The sequence below is a fragment of the Anas platyrhynchos genome, chromosome 22 (assembly GCF_047663525.1).
Source record: "Anas platyrhynchos isolate ZD024472 breed Pekin duck chromosome 22, IASCAAS_PekinDuck_T2T, whole genome shotgun sequence".
Taxonomy (NCBI): Eukaryota; Metazoa; Chordata; class Aves; order Anseriformes; family Anatidae; genus Anas; species Anas platyrhynchos.
Genome location: NC_092608.1, coordinates 5,494,323 through 5,516,814, shown reverse-complemented (window position 1 = coordinate 5,516,814; position 22,492 = coordinate 5,494,323). Strand labels below are relative to the sequence as shown.

The window sequence follows — 22,492 nt, the reverse complement described above, 5'->3', positions numbered from 1 at the left end:
GTATTAAGCTGCTTTTAATCTCATTATTTTGTCTCACTAAATAATAGACACTGAGTATCCATATAACCTTCCCCAGAAGGCACTCTTCCCACACACAGTTCCCATACTTCTCCCTTCTTTCCTGAAGGGCCCTGAGAAGACTGTGAAGTGATACACAGGATGAAACGCTAAGTTAAGTAGCTTAAAAACAGTTAACTGTTTTGTTTTTTGTTTTCCTTTTAAGATATAGAGGCCAGTCTACTGGCGAGTTACTCATACAACACAGTATTTACTGTACAAGAGTTTTCAAAGAAAAAAAGCTTTTAATCTCTCTCTGCTATACAGTACCTCTAGCATAGATTTGATGCTCTAGATTAGTCAAACTGGCTGTACTCCTAGTTCTAAGGTAGACAAGAGGAAGGCCTGGCAGACAGGAAAGACAAAGTTAGGAGGTAAGAAAAAACACACAAATGCAGGTAATCTCTTCCCCATCATGCATCAGGAATATAGGCACAGTCAGCATCATTCAATCAGTGTATGAGTCTATCTATTTGCTTACACTAGACTGGCATTTGAGTTCCTAAAACTTCTTTCAGAAATAACATTGGGAGAAGAGAATTTGAAAAGGGCTTCCACATATCATGTGTTCTTCCTCAGAAAGCTGTTAATTGGGTTATCTTCATTTTTATGATAGCCTCAGACACACATTCTCATTTATATCTCAATCATGTTAGAAGCAAACGTGTTTGGCTGGGAAGGATGGTGAAAGTTTGCCTTGTATCATATAAAAAAAATCTCTGAACTGCACACACAAGACTTTTTTTTTTTTTTTTTATAAATCAAGATAGTCACTCATTAACTGAGAAAGTGTGATTAAGAAAGGGAAGCAGAACTAGCAGGTTTTGTTATTAAAGAATGGAACACAACTGAACAGAAAATATAGTTCATCTTTTCTACCAAATACTTCTAACAATTCATTTTATACTATGAAGACCAAATACTTATGTTTGTAATACATTAGACAAATGACCGTGCATGTCAGGACTGTTTCAAACAAAGTGTGATTAATGAGTATCATACTCTGCCCAAAACATGGTGAATCCACCGAAGAGCCCGTGCAGTCTTCTGAACTGATTGCATTTACTTCTTTGTCCTGTTTACAGTAATCTTCCATCCATGACTGTTTGGTACTTGTGTACTGTTCTAGAGGAATATAAACATACAAAGTAAATAACTGCAAGGTGGCCTTAAGTAAAGTAGCTGAAAAGTAAGTTAAATTCACAAAGCTAAAGTTGGTCCACTTTAACAGCAACGTTAAAGGAATTTCACTGCTTTTCCCATGTGCTTTTCTAATGTTTTATTTTTATTCCATCCCCCCCTTCTTCAAACTTGCAGTGGAATTCTATTGTCTCAAGATACTCCACTGGCAACAAAAGAGGTCCCTCTGAGGAGGCAATTAAGCTTAGATGTTTTTGTGTCAGAAGCTGTCTCTATTTTTTCCCCCTTTTCTAAGATGTACGTGCCTATTCCTGCATAAATATGCAGACACAACAGAGTACTCTGGCACACTATTAATCATAAATCAGCCTACTGTTATAACTAGTAGTAAAAAGCATCATGGGAATTCTTAGGAATCACTGAGTGGAGACTTTTCCTCCCACCTCGTTCTCTCTTTCTGACAACCCCACAGACCTTGCTGAAGAAACAAATGAGTATTCAAGGAACAAGGAAGGCTCTTCTGTTTCATCTGCCTGCTCAGCCTTTTACATTTGTAATTATGACCATCAAACTACAGAGATTTGCATGCAGAATAAGCAATAATATTTCTGGATAACGTACACAATCATAGTCCCACGACACAGAAACTTCCATGATGTTTGAGTTAATAATGAACAAAATATTTTGATTTCCTGAGGTGGGAACTGATAACTCCAGTTTTCAGAAAACGCAGAATTGAAATAAGCAGCTCCCCACTACGTCTGTCAATGTACTGAAAATTGATGAGCTTACCAAAGTATTTTTAAGCAGTGTAAAGTATGGAAAGCTTTAGATGAAAGCCTGTTTCTGATTAAAGATAAATTTCAAGTAACATATGAATTTGATAGAATTCATATGACCAATGAAAGAATTCCTACTAACCTCTAAAATATGTAGCTCATGTCTTTACACTTTCACAGTATCTGACAAAATGCAGGCTGCCTAAATGTACACCTGTGTACAATATCATCTGAAGTACCTAGGGACTTGTGCCAAGTCTCCTTCTCTGTCTATGGGACACCAGCAAGAGTCATTTAGAAATACCTATCATTTTAGGAAAGTGCAAATTAAGACTATATAGAGATGCTCTCAGGGAATATTCCTAGATACCTATGAAAACAGAGGTAATGTTTATATCCAAACGGTGTTCAGCCTGAATTTCCAGCTTCAGTCGGGAAGGGTGGAGGCGGGTTGATGCATGCTGTTGCCAGGAAACTGAGCATGGCCACGGCTCAATGAATGGTTCCCAGCCTGAAACCAAACAGAAAATGACACATACGTTACATGTTTGAAGGCCACATTGGAATGCTGTTTACATACCTAAGTGTTTAATAATACAGCTTCAATAATGAGCTCCCTTACTTTCAATCTGTGTTCAAGATGAACTTGTATGCCTACAGATTTAATTTGCTAACTAATACAAAGTTGCTCCAGCTCCTCTATTTGAACCAGAGTATACTATTATGTAGAGACTTGCAGAAATATCTTAATTGTGAGAAAAGTGTTAAATGGAAATCAGTTTTATACTGGAGTGATGCACCTGGAACAAACTCTGAAATAGCTGTTAAAAATCCTCCGTGTTTTCAAATATTAAAAAAAAGACCTTGATATTGACAGAATTCCTGAGGTCATTACCATCAACTTTGTAACAGAAAACTTCAGTTTTCAATTCAGAGAAAAAAGACAACTAGGTTAGTTTCGTCAGTGGCTGGCCTGTACTAAGGCATAACTTGCTTTTTTGTAACTAGAATATAAATTACAATTGGTAATTCATCGTCTTCATCCTAATCGTTTTTTTCATGTCCTATTCCATCCTAAAATGGATAATGAATGCTTCAAAGCAATTAGGCATTAAAAAAAAATAAGTAAATACAGAGACAGGTAGTTACATAACTACATAAAAAGGTTATCCAGAAACACAATAATTACAAGCAAACTTCAGTCTAATTTTTGTAACAGCAGCCTCTCTGCTTTCCACACCCTTCCATCAGATATCAAACTATGATATCTTGTTCAGGACCACACACATACACAAACACACACATTCAGTCTTTCACATTATCATATATGCTATCTCATATTGGGTGAATTTCATGCTCCTGTTGAACACAAGATTGTATTCCTAAACCTAAATAAAGAAACCCTCAGTATTTTATACCTGAAAGCTCACGGTTATAATAGTCTCCGGAGAGGGTAAAATGAGCTTTGACTTCAGGGTTGGCTCTCAAATTTTGGAGAAAATTCAAACCTGCCAAAAAAAGTGAATGTTATGCAAAACAAGTGTGATCAAGTTTCTCAAACCAGTGAAGCATGAATAAGCAATGGGAAGATGTGTGTCTTAAATTGAAATGGTACAAAAAGCAATCAAAGTACTCCAAATTGTTTTCTTTTCACTCAAGAAGCAAGCTATTTTTACTGAAGCAGAAATATGTTTAATCAAATAAAGTACTTTAAAAAAAGTATAGTGACAGCATATCCATATGATTTTCTTCAGTGATTATTTTAAGCAGAACCTGGATTCTTAGCAATAACTTCTAAGCATTATTACTACACAAATAAAAAGTAACACCACTAGAGTTTCTTAAGCATAACAGATTGCTTGTGATAGGCATTAATAGATACAGGTATATTTCTTCTATTATAAAACCACCACCAACAAAAAACAGCCACACAACCACCACTGCCAAAATAGCGTCAATTAAAATCTCACCTGTCCTAAGAAACATATGCAGTAACTGATAATAATTTTATGCAACTCACTTAGCAAAACAGATACTCACGTGAAAATGTTAACTCAGCAAGAGGAACATCACAGTCCATGCAGTCATCAATAAAGCAAATACATATACTTTCTGCTTTTATTTCCACTCCAGAGATGAACTGAAAAGGCACGATCCCCCGGGTATCTTGACCAGAGGAAGTCAGGGAAAGTGATTGCAAAGGTTCAGCATTCTTAAATAACCAACTTGCTGCTTTGTTTAAGTCACCTTAGACAAAACCAAACAAGTACATTTCATTGAGAATGTAGTTGATGATGTAAAAAACATATGGAAACAAATTAATTCCCTTTCCCTTAGAAAGGGTAGCAAAACATTAACAGTATCTTCAGTGTGTTCTATTCAATAACATATATGGCAAGATTATAAATATAAGTGTTCTCTAAGAATAAGAATTGTTTGACATTTGCAAACCAAGTTGAAACGTAATATGAACCTATATTAAATGCTACAAGTGCCTATAAAGAAGGTGAGAAACATCCAATGCTGAAGAAAAAGAATCCAATAACAATCTTGCTACATATTGCATGTAGAAATATGTAAAATACACGATTCAACAGGGGGAGACTACTTGCTCCAAAGAATACTTGCTCTAAAGATAAAGTGATGGATAAGATCACCATAAGAAATATGGAATACACCATAAAAAACAACCACCACCACCACCCACCCACCCAAACGGCCCACACATGACGTTTTGAAAGCAAAGAAGAATCTTTGGAGGGTGGCTTTTAGGCAACAGATAAATGAGAATACTTAAGAAGAGGTCAACACAGAGACAATTTCAGTAATTGCAGGCCAAAGTAAAGAAGAGAGGGAAATACTGTCTGTCCATCAGCTACCTTACAACCTGAAAGTTAGATAACATGAACAATCTGAAAGGCCAACTAAAACTATTTGAGGTTACCTTGGCAAGCCAGAAGAGCATGACGACAATCTTCCATACTGAATCCCAATTCCTGAAGGCGAGCCAGCTGCATCTCTGCAATTAAGCAGTTAAATACAGATCCATGTCAGTTATCTACTTAACTTGTTTTAATTTCTGAAACTATATAAATATACACCTGTATGAAAAAAAGCATTTTCTGTGTTTCATTTAAGATTGCAGCTGTAGAAAGAGCATGAGATTCAGTGCTGCTTTTACAAAAAAAAAATGCAACTCCCAAAAATCCTGTGCATATGTGTGCATCTATTATGAACTATTTTTATGTTCCTGCAGAAAGTTAACATACTCCCATAGATTTCAGTTGGGACTATTTCAATTGGGAATAAGATAATTTTTTTTTTGTACACCAAATCCTTCATCTGGAACACAATTCATCACTTATTTTGAACAAAAACAATTCATCATTTATTTTGAACAAAACATGTGACTCAAGAACATAGTAGCAGGGAAGGAAGCCTTTTTCACTGGTGTGTATTTATTCATTGTCAGGCAGCAACCACATGCAATTTTTAATTTGCAAAAAAGCAGTGTCACCAAAACAGAATAATATGTTGCTGGACATGAAGAGATGGGTTATGATTATTATGATGGTTTCCATTTCATTACCAGTTAAATAAGTATGAAGAGGTAGCACCTCACCCCTGTTAAGTATTTTCTAAGTATTTCATCATGATGATGTATAATGACAACTGACACTTCTAAAATTTTCTGTAAAACAATCTGTCATACTAAAAGCAGAAAAGAAACAACAAAACATTCTACTATTTTTTATAGTATCATCAGTATAATGTTATCTTCAGACAATTCAAATTGATGAAATGAAGGCTTTTTCACAATGAAGATATCTTCTGTGTTAAGTATGTAGTCTAGCTTTACACTGCTGAAACCTTCCTTAGAAAAGAAACGACTTCACTCCAGTGGTTAAGAACGTACCAACAAGAGGATCCAAAACACGTTTGGGTATCTCTCTATTTTCATTTGTGAAGCAAGAAGTTTCATTCACCAGTGATGAACCAGTGTTAGTCGTACTTTTAGCAGTCGATACAGTTGAGTCAGGCACAGCTGCACTGGTCTGTTGAGGAATTGATTTAGCAATTGCCAAGAAGAGTTGAACATCATTGTAGGACAGTCTGATATCCAGTGCTTGCAACTGAATCTAAATGGGAAAGAAAAAAAAAAGACAGTTACCCCTTTCTATACATTTCTCTTGTTTACTCTGGATAATAACAAATCTTCTTTGAAAGAAAGACAAAATTTAATATTAAAATCTGATGGAAATTCTGTTTTAAAGCTCTAGGAATAAAATTATTAAACTTCTATTATTACCTACTAATTATCAAGAGCATAAGTAGTGGGGCAGTACAGTGGGGAGTGGTACAGTAAATGTTTTGCTTTTGTATAATGGGAAAAACACGTCTTCTACAGTTGAAATTATTCATTGGATTATTGCGTATGAAAAATCAGCAGAAGATTACAATCACGTATCCTATACTGCATATAGTCTTATTCAGTCCTTTAATATTACCTCCAGAATAGGAGGAAAATCACCACTGTTGAAAGCATCCAACAGTCCTGAATGACGTGGGTAGGAAGGATTCTCAAGAAGTTCCACGTGAATTTGTACTGGATCAATAATTGACAGTGCAGTCTCTTGTTCATTTCCTAAACGGCATGAAAAAACCTATGAATTAAAAATAATGTAAAAGAATTAGAATATGAGAGCACAAGCCTGGCAATGGCCTTGAAATCATAGACTGACTCTCAACCACAAAACAATATGAACTATAACCAAATTGTTCTCTACAGACAATTCCTTTGTAAACTTTAAGGCAGCAGAGATTCCAAAATCTTTCCAGACAACTTCTTCCAGTGCCCCACTATGCTCTAAATTCAGGAAAAAAGATTCTGATATCCAACCAAATAGTTCCATTATTGCTGGGATAATTCCACTACCCCTCCCATCACAGATATGGGAAGTGTTTTGTTCTTTGGTCTACAACATTTAAAATTTATCGCATTTCTGCACAGCCTTCTTTTTCCAGACAAATTCTTTTAAACCTGATGTATTAGGTACTCCTCAGCTCTCAGTGTTCTTGCTGCTTTCCTCTCAATTGTTCATAGCTTCTTCAAATCTGTTCACCCAGGACTGGCCACAGCATACAAGCTGTGGTCCTACTTTGCTGAACAGGATTCAGGATCACTTTGTATACTCAAAACTCCTAATCAAAAAAGATCCCTACTCACATATATTCCAATGGCACAATACTGCTTGTTCACCTCAAATCAATTATGAGTACAACCTGCAGGCCTTTACTGAACACATTGGCTTCTGCCTATCCAGTTATGCCCCAAATTAATTTGACAGTTTATGGTTGAAAACTGGATTATTAGCTAGCAATATTTTGGGATGAGGGGGAATGGGATAAAGTTGCACCAGGGGAGTTTTAGGTTGGATGTTAGGAAGAACTTCTTTACCGAAAGGGTTGTGAGACATTGGAATGGGCTGCCCAGGGAAGTGGTGGAGTCTCCATCCCTGGAAGTCTTTAAAAGACGTTTAGATGTAGAGTTTAGGGATATGGTTTAGTGGAGGACTGTTAGTGTTAGGTCAGAGGTTGGACTCAATGATCTTGAGGTCTCTTCCAACCTAGAAATTCTGTGTGATTCTGTGAGATTATAGCCGAGTGTTTCGGTGTCTTAGCGCAAAAAAATACAAATTCGTTTTTGAAACTGCTGTAGAATAACAGCACCTGATGGGAATTAACACACTAAAAATGATCTTTAGACTACTTCTGTAGAACATCTATTTCAAGCATCTTCTCAATTTAATCTAATTTTAGATATTTTACAAAAGCAAGGTTATTTCTACTTACCTCAATGCCAAACAAACTTCCAGAGAAAGGACGATCTAACAACTTGGGCTTGTAAGTGAGAACAGTAGTTCCCTTCAAAATAATTGCATTGGTATCAAAACAAGACACGTCTTCAACGACCACAAATTCCGTTCCTGAACAAAACAGAATGTTTAATAATAAACAACAGCAGTTGAAATACCATTAAAGTACTTTAAGCATTTCTAGCAGGATTCTTTATTGTCTGCCTTTTACAGGTCCGGTTTGTACCTATCACATGGCTTTTAAACAGAAAAGATCCCATTTACCTGTCACATTAACCTTAACTTCCAGTTGTTTTTCTGTAGACACATGCAGTGATGAACGTTTTGTAACTACTCCACTTTTCACTGTTTTTGGAACTACAGTTGTTTCACTGCTGTAAGTGCGTTGCCGGGAAGGAAGGGGATTTTCCCGCTTTTTGGTATCTCCAGGAGTATATAAAAAGTCGTGAACAAGTAACAACCAGTCAAATATTAGAAATACACGAAGATTGTTCAGTACAACTGTAAAACTAGAGGAATCCTTAGTAGACCTATTAAAAAACAGACAAAGAAGCATACTTTAGAATTTTACATTTTGGTTATATTTAAAATTATGTTGAGAATAGAGTTCTTACTTGCCAGACAGTATTACTACTCTGTGGAGCTTTACAGGGGTACATGTAATTTACAGAATGTCTGGCCTTCAAAAAAATCTATTTTTAAGCAGACTGAAATTCATCAAGTTGTTGTACACACAGAAACCCAACATATCTTAAATTATACAAAACTTTGACAGCTTCTAAATTGTAATGATACAAAAGGTAAATTTAAAAACTATGTAACAAGCAATTAGATTATAAAAGCTCCTTTTATACATTTGCATTATTAATTTGCAATAACTCAGGTTTTTTAAACTGAGACTATTACTACTTTACATCTGTTCAGTATCAAAGCTAACATGCTGTGCATGAAATTTAGACCTGGCTCCATGCCCCTTTGAAAGATCAGACATGCAATGTGTTTCCTCTCACACCCTGACAGCATTTTGTAGCACAGGAAGTTTCTTTGTCATTCAGAAGAAACGCTAGACTTCCTGAACTTTTAGCATCCCATTCTCAGTATCTGGTTAAGAAGGCTAAAACTGTTTGACTTCATGATCTGGAATACCAATTATATTCGGTCATGCTAACTGGAAAATAATCTAAGAGCTTAAACTCCATGAAACAATTTTATATCCAACCTATTCTGGAATATAAAATCTCCAAAGAACTGTAATTCCTTTGTAAGAAGCAGCTTGCCTGTGCTGCTTCCAGCATTAAAATCCTTTAACTCTCCCTGGCTCTCCAGGATATTTCCAAAAGACACGAACCAGTATAATGCTATCTTGGAGCTCTGCAAAAGCTTACATCTAGTGCCAAGGATGCTCTCACCAATAAAAATCTAACACATGCTTATGTGGCTATAATTTAAAAGCATAACACTTGGGAGGAAAATTCCATGAAACAACTGCTCATAAAACAGATTAGGCTATGCTGAGCAAACAAACCTCCAAACTAAGCAGATACTAGATCAATGATCATAGGAAAATCCAGAACACTTCAGTTGTTGCTCCTTTGTTTGTTTTCATAATCCCACAGGATTTTAGTTTTATTCAAGTCAAAATCTTAAAGGCTAAGTTTGCATTTAGAAAAACATCAAGTACTTAAAACCATCATGTATTCTCCAAATCTGTACAACAAATTTCTCTCAATTGCATAGAGCTTCAGAACAAATATCTTCAGCATCTTCCATTGGACTAAAGTAGTCTTTTTTTTTTTTTTTTTCTATGTTGCTGCTGTAACTGCTTCAAGGAGGCATCATATGAATATAAAACTGTTGGAAAGCTAAGTTTGGTCAGGGGGCCTGATCAAAAGTGAACGTAACACTTGTAGTCACCCACCTTCATCTTCATTTTTGTTAGTTAACATCCCTCAATACAACACTGTGACAATAAAGTTAAATGTTGACATTGTATTTTATATTATTTTTTTCAATATTAAATTAGAACCAGTCATCCACTTTGTGATACTTTTAAGCATCCTAGGATATTTAGATGAGAAAAACAATGTGGGATAGGATACAGTAAAGCAAGCAGAGAGCGTTTTTTGAATGAAGTGTAATTGCTGTACTTCGATACTCTTGGAAAGAGATGTGTGACACCTACTGGAAAATTTGTGCAACATGTATTCATAATAATGAATGTACAGTGATAGGCCAGACTTAGCAAGTAGCTTTAAGCAATACTGATTTAAATAAACAAACAAAAACCACATGCACACACACAAAAACAAACAAAAAAACAGCAACAGTAAAAAAATCTCAGAACTACCAACCTGTAATGCAGTTCAATCTGGATTGCTCCCGGACTACTAGTATTCTTTGATGACTGAAAGATGCAATTGAACACATTGGGCGTGCCTGCAGTAGACTTTTGTCCAGCATACCGTGTGTCAAATGCCATCATGGAATGGGAAACTAAGTTTACAGACTTTGTTCTATTTGAAGAGCTTTCAAAAAGTAACTTAGATTTCTTAAAATCAAACCTAGTGAAATAAAAAGCAAAATAATACAATTAAAGATCTTGCAGCTCATTTATATCCAGACGTCACTTGGTTTAGAGATATGCAAGGTATATTGCTAATATCTTTTTAAATTTATTTTCTGAAACAACTATAATCACATCTCACGCCACAGCGATGCAAATTGGATCTGTACTGTGTGCACTGCTTACCTCTGATACAGAACCTTCTAGATTGAAACAAGAGCACAGTAGAGACATGCTTCTGAAACAGTACAGTTAGTCAAGTATGCTCTTTCTATGTTGCTTCTGAAACAGCATAAACTTGACTGTGTTAGTCAAGTCAACTGATTTCTGAACTGTGATTTCAAGGATGACTAGAAAGAGAGTACTTTTTGAACAGCGTTGTTCTCTTTCATCCTTCAGAACAGCTGAAACTCTCAATTAGGACTAAAATTAAGAAATGCTATTTTGTTAAATTATGAAATCATAAATTCATGTATTGCCTTAATTTCCATCCTACAATGTCTCAGATGAGCATAGTGTTTCAGATAATGTATTCAGTAACAAAAGAAAATTCATACCTAGCTAAAGAGCTGCATCCATCCTTTCCTTTTGGATCCATCAGTTCCAGACTCACATTAACCATGTCAATGAGGAAAGACATAGAAGTATACACTTCTCCACTCAGAACTGTCTGAAAGTGGTAAACAACAACATTCTTTTAAGAACATCTGTTTATGTTTGATTCCTCAATTAAATTTTGTTACTTAGGACAAATGCAAACAGTTAGAGTGTCTTTCTCCTTCAAAGAGTTTCATTAACCATCACTGGGGAACAAAAGTTACATTTCACAACACTGTAGCCTCCAACTTCAATAATGTCTATTAATCTTTTTCATATAAGTTTTGTAATTTCCTTGTTCTCAAACAGAATACTTCCCTTTTCTCATCCCCCCAAAATAAAACTGCTAATAACTCTTGCAGACAGTTTCAGGTGCCTTCTATTATTAAATGACTTGTGGTATCTGGAAATTTTAAAAATATTTTAGGTGAGAAGCCTGACACGAACAGCATACTCACATTAAGAGAACTCTACCCATTCTTGCCATAGTTCTTAAGCGAATACTAGATGTATCCTACTAATTTTTGCCTGCTGTGGTCACATAAAATATTAATTTTTGTTTCTAAAGAAAAGACTGTAGCTGTGCAACATAAAGCTTGGAAGTCCTGTAAGATCAAGAGAAAACATGCCACTCAAGAACTCTTCCCAGTAATAACAACACCTGATTGTTTCCAGCTGCTGCCCACATTCATCCTGTGAGAATAGTATTTGACAACAGCTCTAGAAGATGGGCAATGCTTGGAAACCTGATCATCAACAAAAAAAAGAGTAGCCCTGCTGTAAAGCTTCTATTACTGAAATTCTTTCAGATTTGTAAGGTAAGGGGTTTTGACACAAAGTAATAAACATTCCATTTGATCTTTTAGTCACCTTCTAAGTCATTAAGAGTATCACAAACTCAATGGGAAAGGTATCATCTCTCTGCACTTGTTCAAGTCAAAAAACTCTTTTCCAGTAGAAAAATCTTAAGTTTCTTATTGTACTGATAATATGTTGCAAGAGCAACTCAGCTTAAATACTTAAGAAAAGAGAAAGCAGAGTTTTCACAAAATTGTTAACCTTTTTCCCCACCCAAGTATTTCCATAGTTCCTCTTACATGAATTCTTGGATCCTGCAAATCGTAAGGTCGCATGAACTCTTCTATAGGCTCCCCAAGGTTGTTCTCCAGCAAGCCACGTATCAGTTTATACTTAGGCAAATCCAGAGAACAATGGACTGATGAGAGATTGCCGTGTATCAATATGTCTGCAACCGCATGACTTAGCTCTCTACACCAAAGGAAAGAAATCCAGGTTTTCAAGGTGAAATAACACAGCAGGGAATACTTTAATATACATCAGAAGGCATGTAAAGCATTGCTTTCAGGAAGACAGCATAAAAAGATCAACTCACTTGTCTAAGTTTCTCTCTACTTGTAGCTTCAGTCTGAAAGGTTCTTTTAATAGGCTTCCTCCTGTCTGCCTCACAAAGTATGATGGAAAGCTCAAGTCTGCACTTGTATCTTCCACAGCCTTAGAATACTCTCTCGGGTATCTCTCCGCAGCAAATATGTCCATGTCCTGCAGATCAACCACAATGCAGTCTAAGAGGCAGATGTGATCCTCTGCAAGTGCACAGGAAATAACACATTAAACAAGAAAAAAAAAGAATCTGCAAAACTAATGCAACTTACCTAAAAAAAGAAATTTAGCTTCTCCTGGAAGTTATTCTGATTGTTTTTATGATTTTTATTCACACACACCAATTTCTGTAACTATCTGATACCAAGCTCGTTCACTGATAAATGTAAACTCTTTATTAGAGTTCACAATACTCCTTGTGTCTGTAATACACAACTTAAAACATACCCAAATAGCAGCACTGTTCTTCCAGAAACTGAACTAAAGTTCTGTAATCCTTTAAGCTGCAAAAAGCAACACTTAAACTAAGAGGTTACTGATTTTAAAATCTACAGTCTTTAGACCCACAACCTTACATTTGTCACAAAGGATGTAAGTCAAACTGTGCTGCATTATTTTACGCAGGAAAACAAGAACTAAATTGCTTTTCTACCATTTAAAACATACCTGGGCTGTCAGGGTTTGGTACAACAGGTAATTTTGATTGTTGCCCTTGTTGCTTACTCAATGCACTCAGCATAGGCTCACTCTTCAGCCTAGAAACATTTGCTCCTGATGACTTTTTCATGAACAACCCTTCTGTCACTACTTTTGATTCATCCGCACTTGCTGTTTTCTTCATGCTGTGTTTTGGGGTTCCCAAAGGAGATGAAAATTGAAATGAATCCTGCTAATGAAAGCAATTTTATAATTAACAATAGATTTTCACCTAACATACTAAGGACCCAATATACCAAGGTTCAAGCTACAGGAAGTCCTTGTCAAAAAACTAAGTACTTTATTTGAATCCCAGTTTTTTGTTGGTTTTTTTTTTTTTTTATCACTGTAGAAAGATGGTCAAGCTTTTTTCCTACCACCTTAACAGATTATAATGTTCTCTATAACAAAAAGCTTACCTCAGAAACATTTTCAAAGAAAGCTGTGAAACAGTGATAAATTCATTCAAAACCATCTGTTTTTGCACCATCAAAAAAACCTCCACGTGAACAAAATTAATGTAAAATAGCAGACCTAGGCTGTCAAGATATCAAGCATATCTATAAAATAAAGACTGCTGAATATTTAAAAGCTGTTTTTCAGAACATCTTCCAATGATCTCAAAATATGCAATGATTTCTACACAATCATGTCAGCAATTTGTTTATTAGAATAAGTGAATAAACACTTCTATACATAATGTTATATTTTTATGCACTATAAAGTTCCATCATAATACCAAAATGTGTCCCAGAATTTTTCTGCAGTAGCTGAGTTTAGAGATGACAAAGTTTCCTACACTTATTCTTAAAACCTCCACACGCGAAAACAGAAAAGCTCATTTATATTGGTGCATAACATTTTACACTTCCCCACCACCATATATCCAGGGGAATTCTTACAGGTTTCCACCTTCACAATACTGTCTAGTACCAAAAACCTGCAAAGGGTACAGCTCACAACACAGTGAACAAACGAGTTGCATCAGCATTAGGAATTATTCCTCCCATAAACGTGTCCAGTGGGATAGGTCTACACACTGCCCTTAAACCCCACTGCAAATTTCAAGGTTCTTTTAGTCTGCTCTGATTCAGATTTTATGAATCTTATGTTTCAGTTTTGTTCAAGTTCATGTGCCCCAGCAGATACAATCGCCTGTCATTAGCAATCCACTTGGTTCCTTACTCTGGGATTACTGACTTTACCCATGACTGCAGTATTTTTACGATCATTTCCCATCTTTTTGTAGCCAACTTACTGATGTCATGATACAATCCTTACCCATAAACTTTCCTTTCCCTTTTTAATTTTTAATCTTACTTGCCTTACATGGTTTAAAATTATTATTATTCGGAAAACTTAATTGCAGCCATGATTGAAGATTTTAAGATTACCAATTGCAGTCATGATTGAAGATTTTAAGATTAACAATTTGGAAACATTAGCATTTAACATTGCCCTGTAAAGATGAGACTGAAAGTACATGCAAAGAAAAACCATCACATCACCTGTAAATCCATGAATTTATGTAAATCCAAATTAGTAGCTCCTCAGACATGCATAAGAAGCACACAGCAATAAATTTAACTATAAATCTTATGGAATTTAGCAAGTTCTTTATATATTAATGTAGATGGGAACTTTTAAAGTGCTAAATTCCACAAGAAAATTACTTTTTTTCAATGATTGAGGAGCACCTCAACACTACTATAAGATGTGAAATACCTCAAATAAAACTGGATCCTTGTATGCATTGCCTTGTAAAATCAGATCCTCAAAAATAAACATAGGGCAGAGAAAAAAAAAGAAAACTAAACAAGAAAACTGACCAAATGAAACAACAACAACAAATAAAAACAAAACACCAAAACACATTCACCCTATCTCATTTCAAAACATCAAATATCTGAAGTACTATGGAACACAGTCTCTTTAAATTGAAAGAAAACTACTATGCACACATCCTTTCTTTACTCTTACATCATTAATCTGGGAATGTACCATTTACAAATCTTTAAATACATCAGAAGAAAACTCAATAATACAATCCAATACTGCCTTACAATAATGCTGTATGCATCACTACATCCTGTAGTGATGACTGCAGTCCACCTAAATTCTGTCCCTCCAGAACAAACACCCATTCTGTTGCATAGATTAGATATAGAAACCCTTCCAAGAAGGATTTTCCATACCCCAGATTTTGTGGCTGCATCTCTCAATAACAACACTGACTGTTCTCAGTCCTGTACTTAAAGCCTTAGGTTCAAAACTTCACTAGAAGCCTTTCATTAGTTTTACCTAGTGAAACCAACCAATACATACTTGGTTTCATTAAGTAAAAGCACAAAAAGAAAAAAAAAAAAAAAAGAAATTAAGAACAATACTGTTTGCCAACATTTTCCAGCAAGTTTCAGCTGAGAAAGGTCTCCATTCTCTGCTACTCACATTGTTGAAATTTTAGCAAAAAGCTAGTAAGGAGGGTTAGCTGAAAGCCCTTTATTCAACAACCAGTTGGACTGAACTTTCTAATAGGTCCAGTTCCATTAATTTCTGGAAAACAGTCTCCCCTCTGACCTGAAGGTCTCAGAAAACAAGCACAGGTGTAGGCAAGCACAGAATGGCACAGCTGCATACAATTATCAGCAGGATAGATTTAGAAGAATACCTAGTACACTGGTTTCACTACTGGTAGTACAAAATTTGCATACAAAGTATAGTGTAAGTTTAATTACCAGTTTGATAAAGAAATAAAATGCACATGTACTAGAAAAAACACAAGAAGCAACAGTGAGAAGTAATGTTCTTACCTTGTTCTTTAATGAGAAAGTACCTGGCATACCCGCAAACAGAAATCTATTCTTGACTTTCAGTTTTCCAAGATTAGCTACAATAAGACTATTAGACTTTGAGCTTTCAGGTATAAGCAGAACAGGAGCACCAGCCTCAATATCAAGAAGAACTCGGGAAGCTCGCTGTGCTTTATCTCTTACCTAGGAAAAGCAAACATTTGCTTGAAAACTTAATTCACAATATCAGAAAAACTTGCAAGCATGTTGCCTATTACCCTCCCCCCCATATTTTTATGTTGCATTTATCTGATAACATTTACAGAATAAATTATCTTTAATGAATTCTATATTTCAGGGGATAGATATTCTTGTTAGGGTTTCTGACATTTTTACACTCTTAAAAATACATTTAGGAATAATAATCATAAAAAAAAACTAGTTTACAGGCAGTAGGCGATTAGCACTGAATTCAGGATAACTATTCCTCAATTCACAAAATTAAGACAAAATTTTGTGACAACATTTTATGTAAAAATTTAAAAAAGGAACTCTTAAACTCATTTTCAACAGAGAACAAAGGCTAGTTCAAAAAGGACTGATGTAAACAGCAAAAACCTTTGCAACTGGTGCAGAAATCAAGAGTAAAATGATGTACTGTCCCCATCGAACAGAGGCATGACAGATACTACTACTTAAATGTACTTAAAACTACTTTTACTTTTACTACTTAAAACTACTTAAGAAAATATTTACAAAAAGGAAAAAAAAATCTTTTAGAACAGATGTTTCCAAATCATCTTCAAACTTCCTAAGTGATGCACTTTAATATACACAAATATTGTCTTTCCTCCAATTATGAGAAGTGGCTTTTTAAATAAGGCTATCGTATTAACCATATTTATTACTGCCACAAAGTTTTGTACAAAATCATGACTGTCATGATTATGACAAAAAAAGCTCACTTAGAATCATAGAACGGCTCAGGTTGGAAGGGACCTTAAAGATCATCTAGTTTCAAACTCCCTGCCAGAGGCAAGGAAACCACCCACTAGATCAGGTTGCCCAGGACCTCATTTAACCTGGTCTTGAACACTTTCACGGGCATTTACAATCTCTCTGGGCAACCTGTTCCAGTGCCTCAACACCCTCTCAGTGAAGAACTTCCTCCTGAACTCCTAACTCATGACAAATGAGTTAGGACAAATTCTAAGCTACATTTCAACTTTCAGAAGTACGATAGGAAAGAACAGGGCGCGGGGAACAAAAATAAATAAACATACTGTTTGTCCTTCAACTGCTGCTCTTTGCCGCCCCAGAACATCCTGAAGCTGAGTAAAATGTTGGATGAAAGATACCACCTCTGCCTGGAAGCGCTGGGTATGCACATACTGAACAGATGCCATTCGCAGAGTGACACGAATATCACACTCCCTCTGCAGCAACGGGTCTGGCCGCCCGTATCTGTGAGAGAGGTCAAAAATAAAATTTAGCTGTCTACCTTAACAGACATTTTACAAATAGAGCTATTCATTATTTATGTTCAAAATAATAACACATAGGACTGAACTGATGTTCATAGTATATAATTAAAACAATTTCAACTACAAATGTGAAATTATTTGTATTTTATATTAATTACTTTTAAATTACTTATGTTGAAGCACTGCTGAATTTTAAATAGGCGAACAGAAATTTAAAATGTACCTCCAACCTCAACATCTAATAGATATATCTTCGGTTATTTTATACATCAGAACAGTGACTTAAAATAAGTACTCTATTGCATGACTGTATGCAGATCTTCCATGATAATAAAAACAGATTCAACTCTAAATCAGTGTGCTATTATATTTGAGATGAATCGTATAATGTTCCACTGATAATTTTGAATCTGAATAATTCTGGTGGGTGGAGAAGGGAGTGTATAACCATGAAACATCACAGGATAAGAACTATTGCTTTACAAAAAGCCTAACTTCAGGAGTGCACTATGAAAAAGAAAACCCTTAACTTCAAAACAAATTAAGAAGCAATGGAATACATATCATCAACTGAAAACTTCTTCCAACTTCTAGAAAAAACAAGTATTCTATCTAGGAAAAACTATCACCTAAATACATTCAAGAACAGCTTTAGAAGAACAAACATTTTTTTTCTCTCTGATAAGCCATTTACATTCAGCAGAGAAAAGTTAAAAATATTTCACGTGTTTATGACTGGAAATGTTCTCAGTCTTGTTTACACTGCAAGTTCCCAAAGCAGCATCATGCAAACCTCAAAGTTGTGGAATTTTTTCTGCTGTTGTTTGCTTGCTTGCTTTGGGGTGTGTGTGTGTGTGTATATATATATATATATATATATATATATTTAATACTCAGAAACAAAAGGTTTAAATGCATACTTATAGATTTGAAAAATGAGTGCTTCTTCACCACTTGTAGTGAAACGCTCTCTGTAAAATTCTCCATGTGTTGTAAGATCACTTAAGGACAGACTTCCAATACTTCCTTGCAGGGCTAAATCTCCATCTGCAAAACAAAAGTCAGACAGTCTCCTCAAACATGAAATTTATTAAAACCCCAAACTTAAACAGAATTCTTTTTTCCTATAATACAGTAATATATACTTTTATTCTGCTCTGTGAAAATGAAATATAAAATTTCCTAGCCAATTTCAACTAAAACCATTAAAGGTTTGGCAACTGGAGGGAATGCAGAATTTAAAATTGATACTGAAATATCCTGATGGGGAAGAAGCAGCATTGGGAAGAAAACAGCATCTTCCCTATGAAATAAACACACACAGACACACACAAAAACCCAAAGCAATGAGCAGAAAAAATAAAAGCACTTAAAATTGCAACTCCAATGCATACCTTTTATTTTAAACAGCGTATCATGTCAGACCACCAATCTACTCACCAATTACCTCCAAGTGAGCTGCAAGTTTTGACACACTGGCTTTAGCAAGCTCGCTAGTTGTCTTATTCAGTACTAAAGATAAAGAATGGACCTGGTAAAACAAAAAGGAATAGGTTGGTATTCAACAATATAACCTCGTAAGTGGAGCATCTTGTTAGTTTTTTTCAAGACAATTACATTATAACTTATAACTGGCAAACAAGGACGATTTGATTGGGAGACAATAGATAAAAGCAGTCTTTTTACATACTTGCTTACATATTAAAGTCTCCCTAACATCTTAGAATGATCGTTCGAGCACTGTTACCTTCGTCCTCTTTCAAGATTTGCCATTTGTAACTCAGACTGCAGGACCTCTGGAGAAAGACTCTATATATACACACACATACACATGTATACATGTATACATATGCAGAGTTAATTTAAAAAAGTAAGTCTAAGCACATACAGGTATATACACATACACATTTATAAGAGTACGCATATGTACCTATGCATATTTTTAAGTAAACCCCTAAGCACCTAGAAGAAGAGTTCCAATTCAGCTCATCAGGTCTTCAATATTGAACCAACCACACCATTTCAGAGATCACAGACATTTAGGCCATGCCCTTTGTTATCCCAGGGAACTAAGAATCACCTTCCATGAGATTTACACTTTTCCAAGACTCTTATGCCTAGAGTTGACTTGGGATAGGTGAGAGTCTTAAACTCCACTCATGAGGGCTCCATAAGGACAACAAACATGGAGCATTCTACTTCAGCCTCCCTTGATGAGACATACACATCTAAGGAGGGTGACAGACCAACGGAGCCAATCAATCTGCAAAACTTTTGCTGTTTTGTAACTCCTGTCCCTGCCCCCCTTTTGAAAACAAACAAACCCTGCATAAATACACATTCTAAATGTGCTGTTTGATGTGCATTCTTCACTATAAAACGCTAATGTGATTTAAATGTCATCTTAAAACTTCTGGTATATGGAAATTTATCATAGACAATCCAATTACTATTTGCATCTCAAATATACCTTCAGATCCAGTTTAGTGTTTATAGGCTCTTGGGCTTGAGAAACTGATGAGGTATTTACTTCTGATTTAGTTGTCTGCTGAGTATCTTCAGGCTGTAGCTTCATAGCATGATTATCAGCAGTGGATCCAATCCCAAAGAAATCCAGTATCACCACCCAGGTTTGCAAAGTTATTAAGACATCAAGACAATTAAAATCAACATCTATGCTACGGTTAATTTTGTTATAGCGAGAAGAAAATTCAGGATGTTTCCTATCCACCAGAAATATATTGATATGAACCAATGAATCATCAAAGTGACTTTTTCCACAAGGCAACTTGGATCTATCTGCTGTTGGAGAAGGAGGTGGAGTCAGAGGATACTCGGAATCAGCATCTTCTTTCTGCTTCTTACGTGAGGCACAAACGGGTCTTTGGTATAGCTGAAAGACATTAGTCGCTTCCTCCATATGAGATGGTAGGGAACGTGGCATATCTGGATATTCTACGTTGGATACTGAGGGACAAGACTGTGAAAGATACTCCTTGTGTGCTAAACTGGATGGTTTGGGTGCTCCACGAGACACCATGAGATTCTTATACATGGAGTCTGTTTTTTTTTCCAGAAGATCTTCCATTAGTAGAGAACGCAAGGCAATCTGAACAGACAAAGTCTGAGGATGATCTTTAGCAAACTCAACATCAAAATCCTGAAATTTAAGGCTGACAAGACCTTGTGCACCAAGTGTAAGATCACCACTTAACTGAACCTGGAGCTCTGAGATGTGGAAGTTTGCTTGAATCTGAGTAAAAGATTTTGTTTCCCTGATAGCCAATGACTTGTTTGGAACAGAAGAAAAACTAGAATGGCTGAATAAGCCATTATCCTTCCATTCACTTGGAAATTCTGTGCCTGTACTATGAACTGATGCTGAAGGAGAAGTCTGACAAGTTGAAGATACACTAGCAGTCGGAAATTTGTTCAAGTCTTCATTGTAAATTAAATTATCCAGAGTTTGCAGGACTTGTTCATATACATGTTTTGCTAACACGACCTATAATGTAGAAAAAACATACAAAACAACCCACAATTACCACATGAGCTCTCTATATCACGACATATATTTTAAAACTCTCAAGCAGAAAAGCTGTGGTATTTCAAACTAGGCAAATGTTAAGTTTGTTCACAAGTGAAAAATAATCCAGAACAAGGTACAATGCAAAGCCGAAATAAAACAATTCTCCTGTTTTAATTCTGTAAGATTACACACTCTAGAAACGTACAGGACAGGCTCCTAGAAAAGGATGTGTTCCTAAGTAAAAAGCATCCATGGAGTTGATTAAAAATAAATCACCATACAAACTAGCCTTAAATTACCACGCTGATATTATACATTGACCCATGTAAGAAACACTCCACTTAGCCAGCATTGTTTATCTCATTAGTTTTTAAGTTTGTTTCCTCTGTTTAAAAATCTCTGCCCTTTCAGAGGTATTTTTCAGGATAAAAACATTTTAATTCTTAATTTCTACAACAACCACAAACACACACATCTGATGCTGGGATGTGGACAGTGACACACTTCATTTACTTTCTGTGATACACGTTCAGGGTAACTAAAAGCTAGACTTATTTAGAAAGATGTCCAAAATGCCCCAAAACAGGATTAAATTTTGGTCATTGTTATTGAGACTTCACAAAACCATGAAATAGCTGAAATTGGAAGGGGCCTCTGGAGGTCATCTGGTCCAACCCTACTGCTGAAGCAGTGCTGTCCCTACACAGCAGGTTGTCCAGAACCATGTCCAAGCAGCTTCTGAAAATCTCCAAGGAAGGAGACTCCACAACTTCTCTGGGCAACCTGTGCCAGTGCTCCATCACCTGCACAACACAGATAGGCTTCCTGATGTTTAGATTGAACCTCTTGTGTTCCAGTTTGTGCCCACTGCCTCTTGTCCTGGCACTGTGCACCACTGAAAAGAACCTGGCTCAGTACCCTTGGCACTCTCCCTTCAGGTATTTAGAGACATTGAAAAGATCCCTCTGAGCCTCCTCTTCTCCAAGCACAACAGTCCCACCAACTCTCTCATCCTCTTCTCATAAGAGAGGTGCGATAGCCCTTTGATCATTTTGGTGGCCCATAAGACTTCTGTGGCTTCTAACCACATACGCAAGGATCCAATTCCTAAACTACCAATATGTTAAATCTGAAAATATTTGCTTGAAAAATACGTAGCTTCTATGGAGGGAAATATATTTGTATTTTTAATAGAACTACTAGGTCACTATACCTGAAGAGGGTTCACAAATTTTCCTTCAATCTTCATAATGCTTGATATTCCAAAGTCTTCATTGCTCAGGGGGAATGTTACATCCAAATCCCTCCCTAGAGGTATCTTCTCCAATTTAAACTGGATGGTGGTGTTATTCAGAATGTGGAAAGCTGTTAAGAGAAAGTGAAATGAATTCAATGTTATAATATGTGAACTGATTATCCTGTGTTATCCCTGCTGTACAGCCCATATAGGAGCTATTAACTAGAATTTCTTAGCAATGCTAAAATAAGTAGATCTGGCTATGTTTTGTAAAATTTCTAAATGAAAGGCATTACTCAGTTCTTGAGTAAGAGAATAAAAATGGATACAAATAAAAGAATTTG

The 22,492-nt window shown here is 35.8% G+C and overlaps 1 protein-coding gene across 4 annotated transcripts in view; it reads right to left on the bottom strand.

Moving 5' to 3' along the window:
• VPS13D (vacuolar protein sorting 13 homolog D) overlaps positions 1-22,492 on the bottom strand; it is a 104,779-nt gene that overhangs the window by 61,872 nt on the left and 20,415 nt on the right. The window contains exons 20-40 of one of the 4 annotated variants that reach the window (XM_072026949.1): positions 22,125-22,276; positions 19,853-20,887; positions 18,823-18,913; positions 18,303-18,429; positions 17,182-17,362; positions 15,920-16,102; positions 13,080-13,302; positions 12,406-12,616; positions 12,110-12,281; positions 10,973-11,085; positions 10,204-10,413; positions 8,117-8,382; positions 7,830-7,963; positions 6,485-6,640; positions 5,893-6,115; positions 4,921-4,995; positions 4,017-4,223; positions 3,395-3,484; positions 2,347-2,487; positions 1,060-1,182; positions 328-402 (exon numbers count right to left, since the gene is read on the bottom strand). In XM_072026949.1, coding sequence (XP_071883050.1) covers positions 328-402; positions 1,060-1,182; positions 2,347-2,487; positions 3,395-3,484; positions 4,017-4,223; positions 4,921-4,995; positions 5,893-6,115; positions 6,485-6,640; positions 7,830-7,963; positions 8,117-8,382; positions 10,204-10,413; positions 10,973-11,085; positions 12,110-12,281; positions 12,406-12,616; positions 13,080-13,302; positions 15,920-16,102; positions 17,182-17,362; positions 18,303-18,429; positions 18,823-18,913; positions 19,853-20,887; positions 22,125-22,276 — 4,188 coding nt within the window. The remainder of the gene's footprint in view (positions 1-327; positions 403-1,059; positions 1,183-2,346; positions 2,488-3,394; positions 3,485-4,016; positions 4,224-4,920; positions 4,996-5,892; positions 6,116-6,484; positions 6,641-7,829; positions 7,964-8,116; positions 8,383-10,203; positions 10,414-10,972; positions 11,086-12,109; positions 12,282-12,405; positions 12,617-13,079; positions 13,303-15,919; positions 16,103-17,181; positions 17,363-18,302; positions 18,430-18,822; positions 18,914-19,852; positions 20,888-22,124; positions 22,277-22,492) is intronic. The other 3 variants (XM_038166774.2, XM_072026950.1, XM_072026951.1) reach the window with 3 other exon arrangements.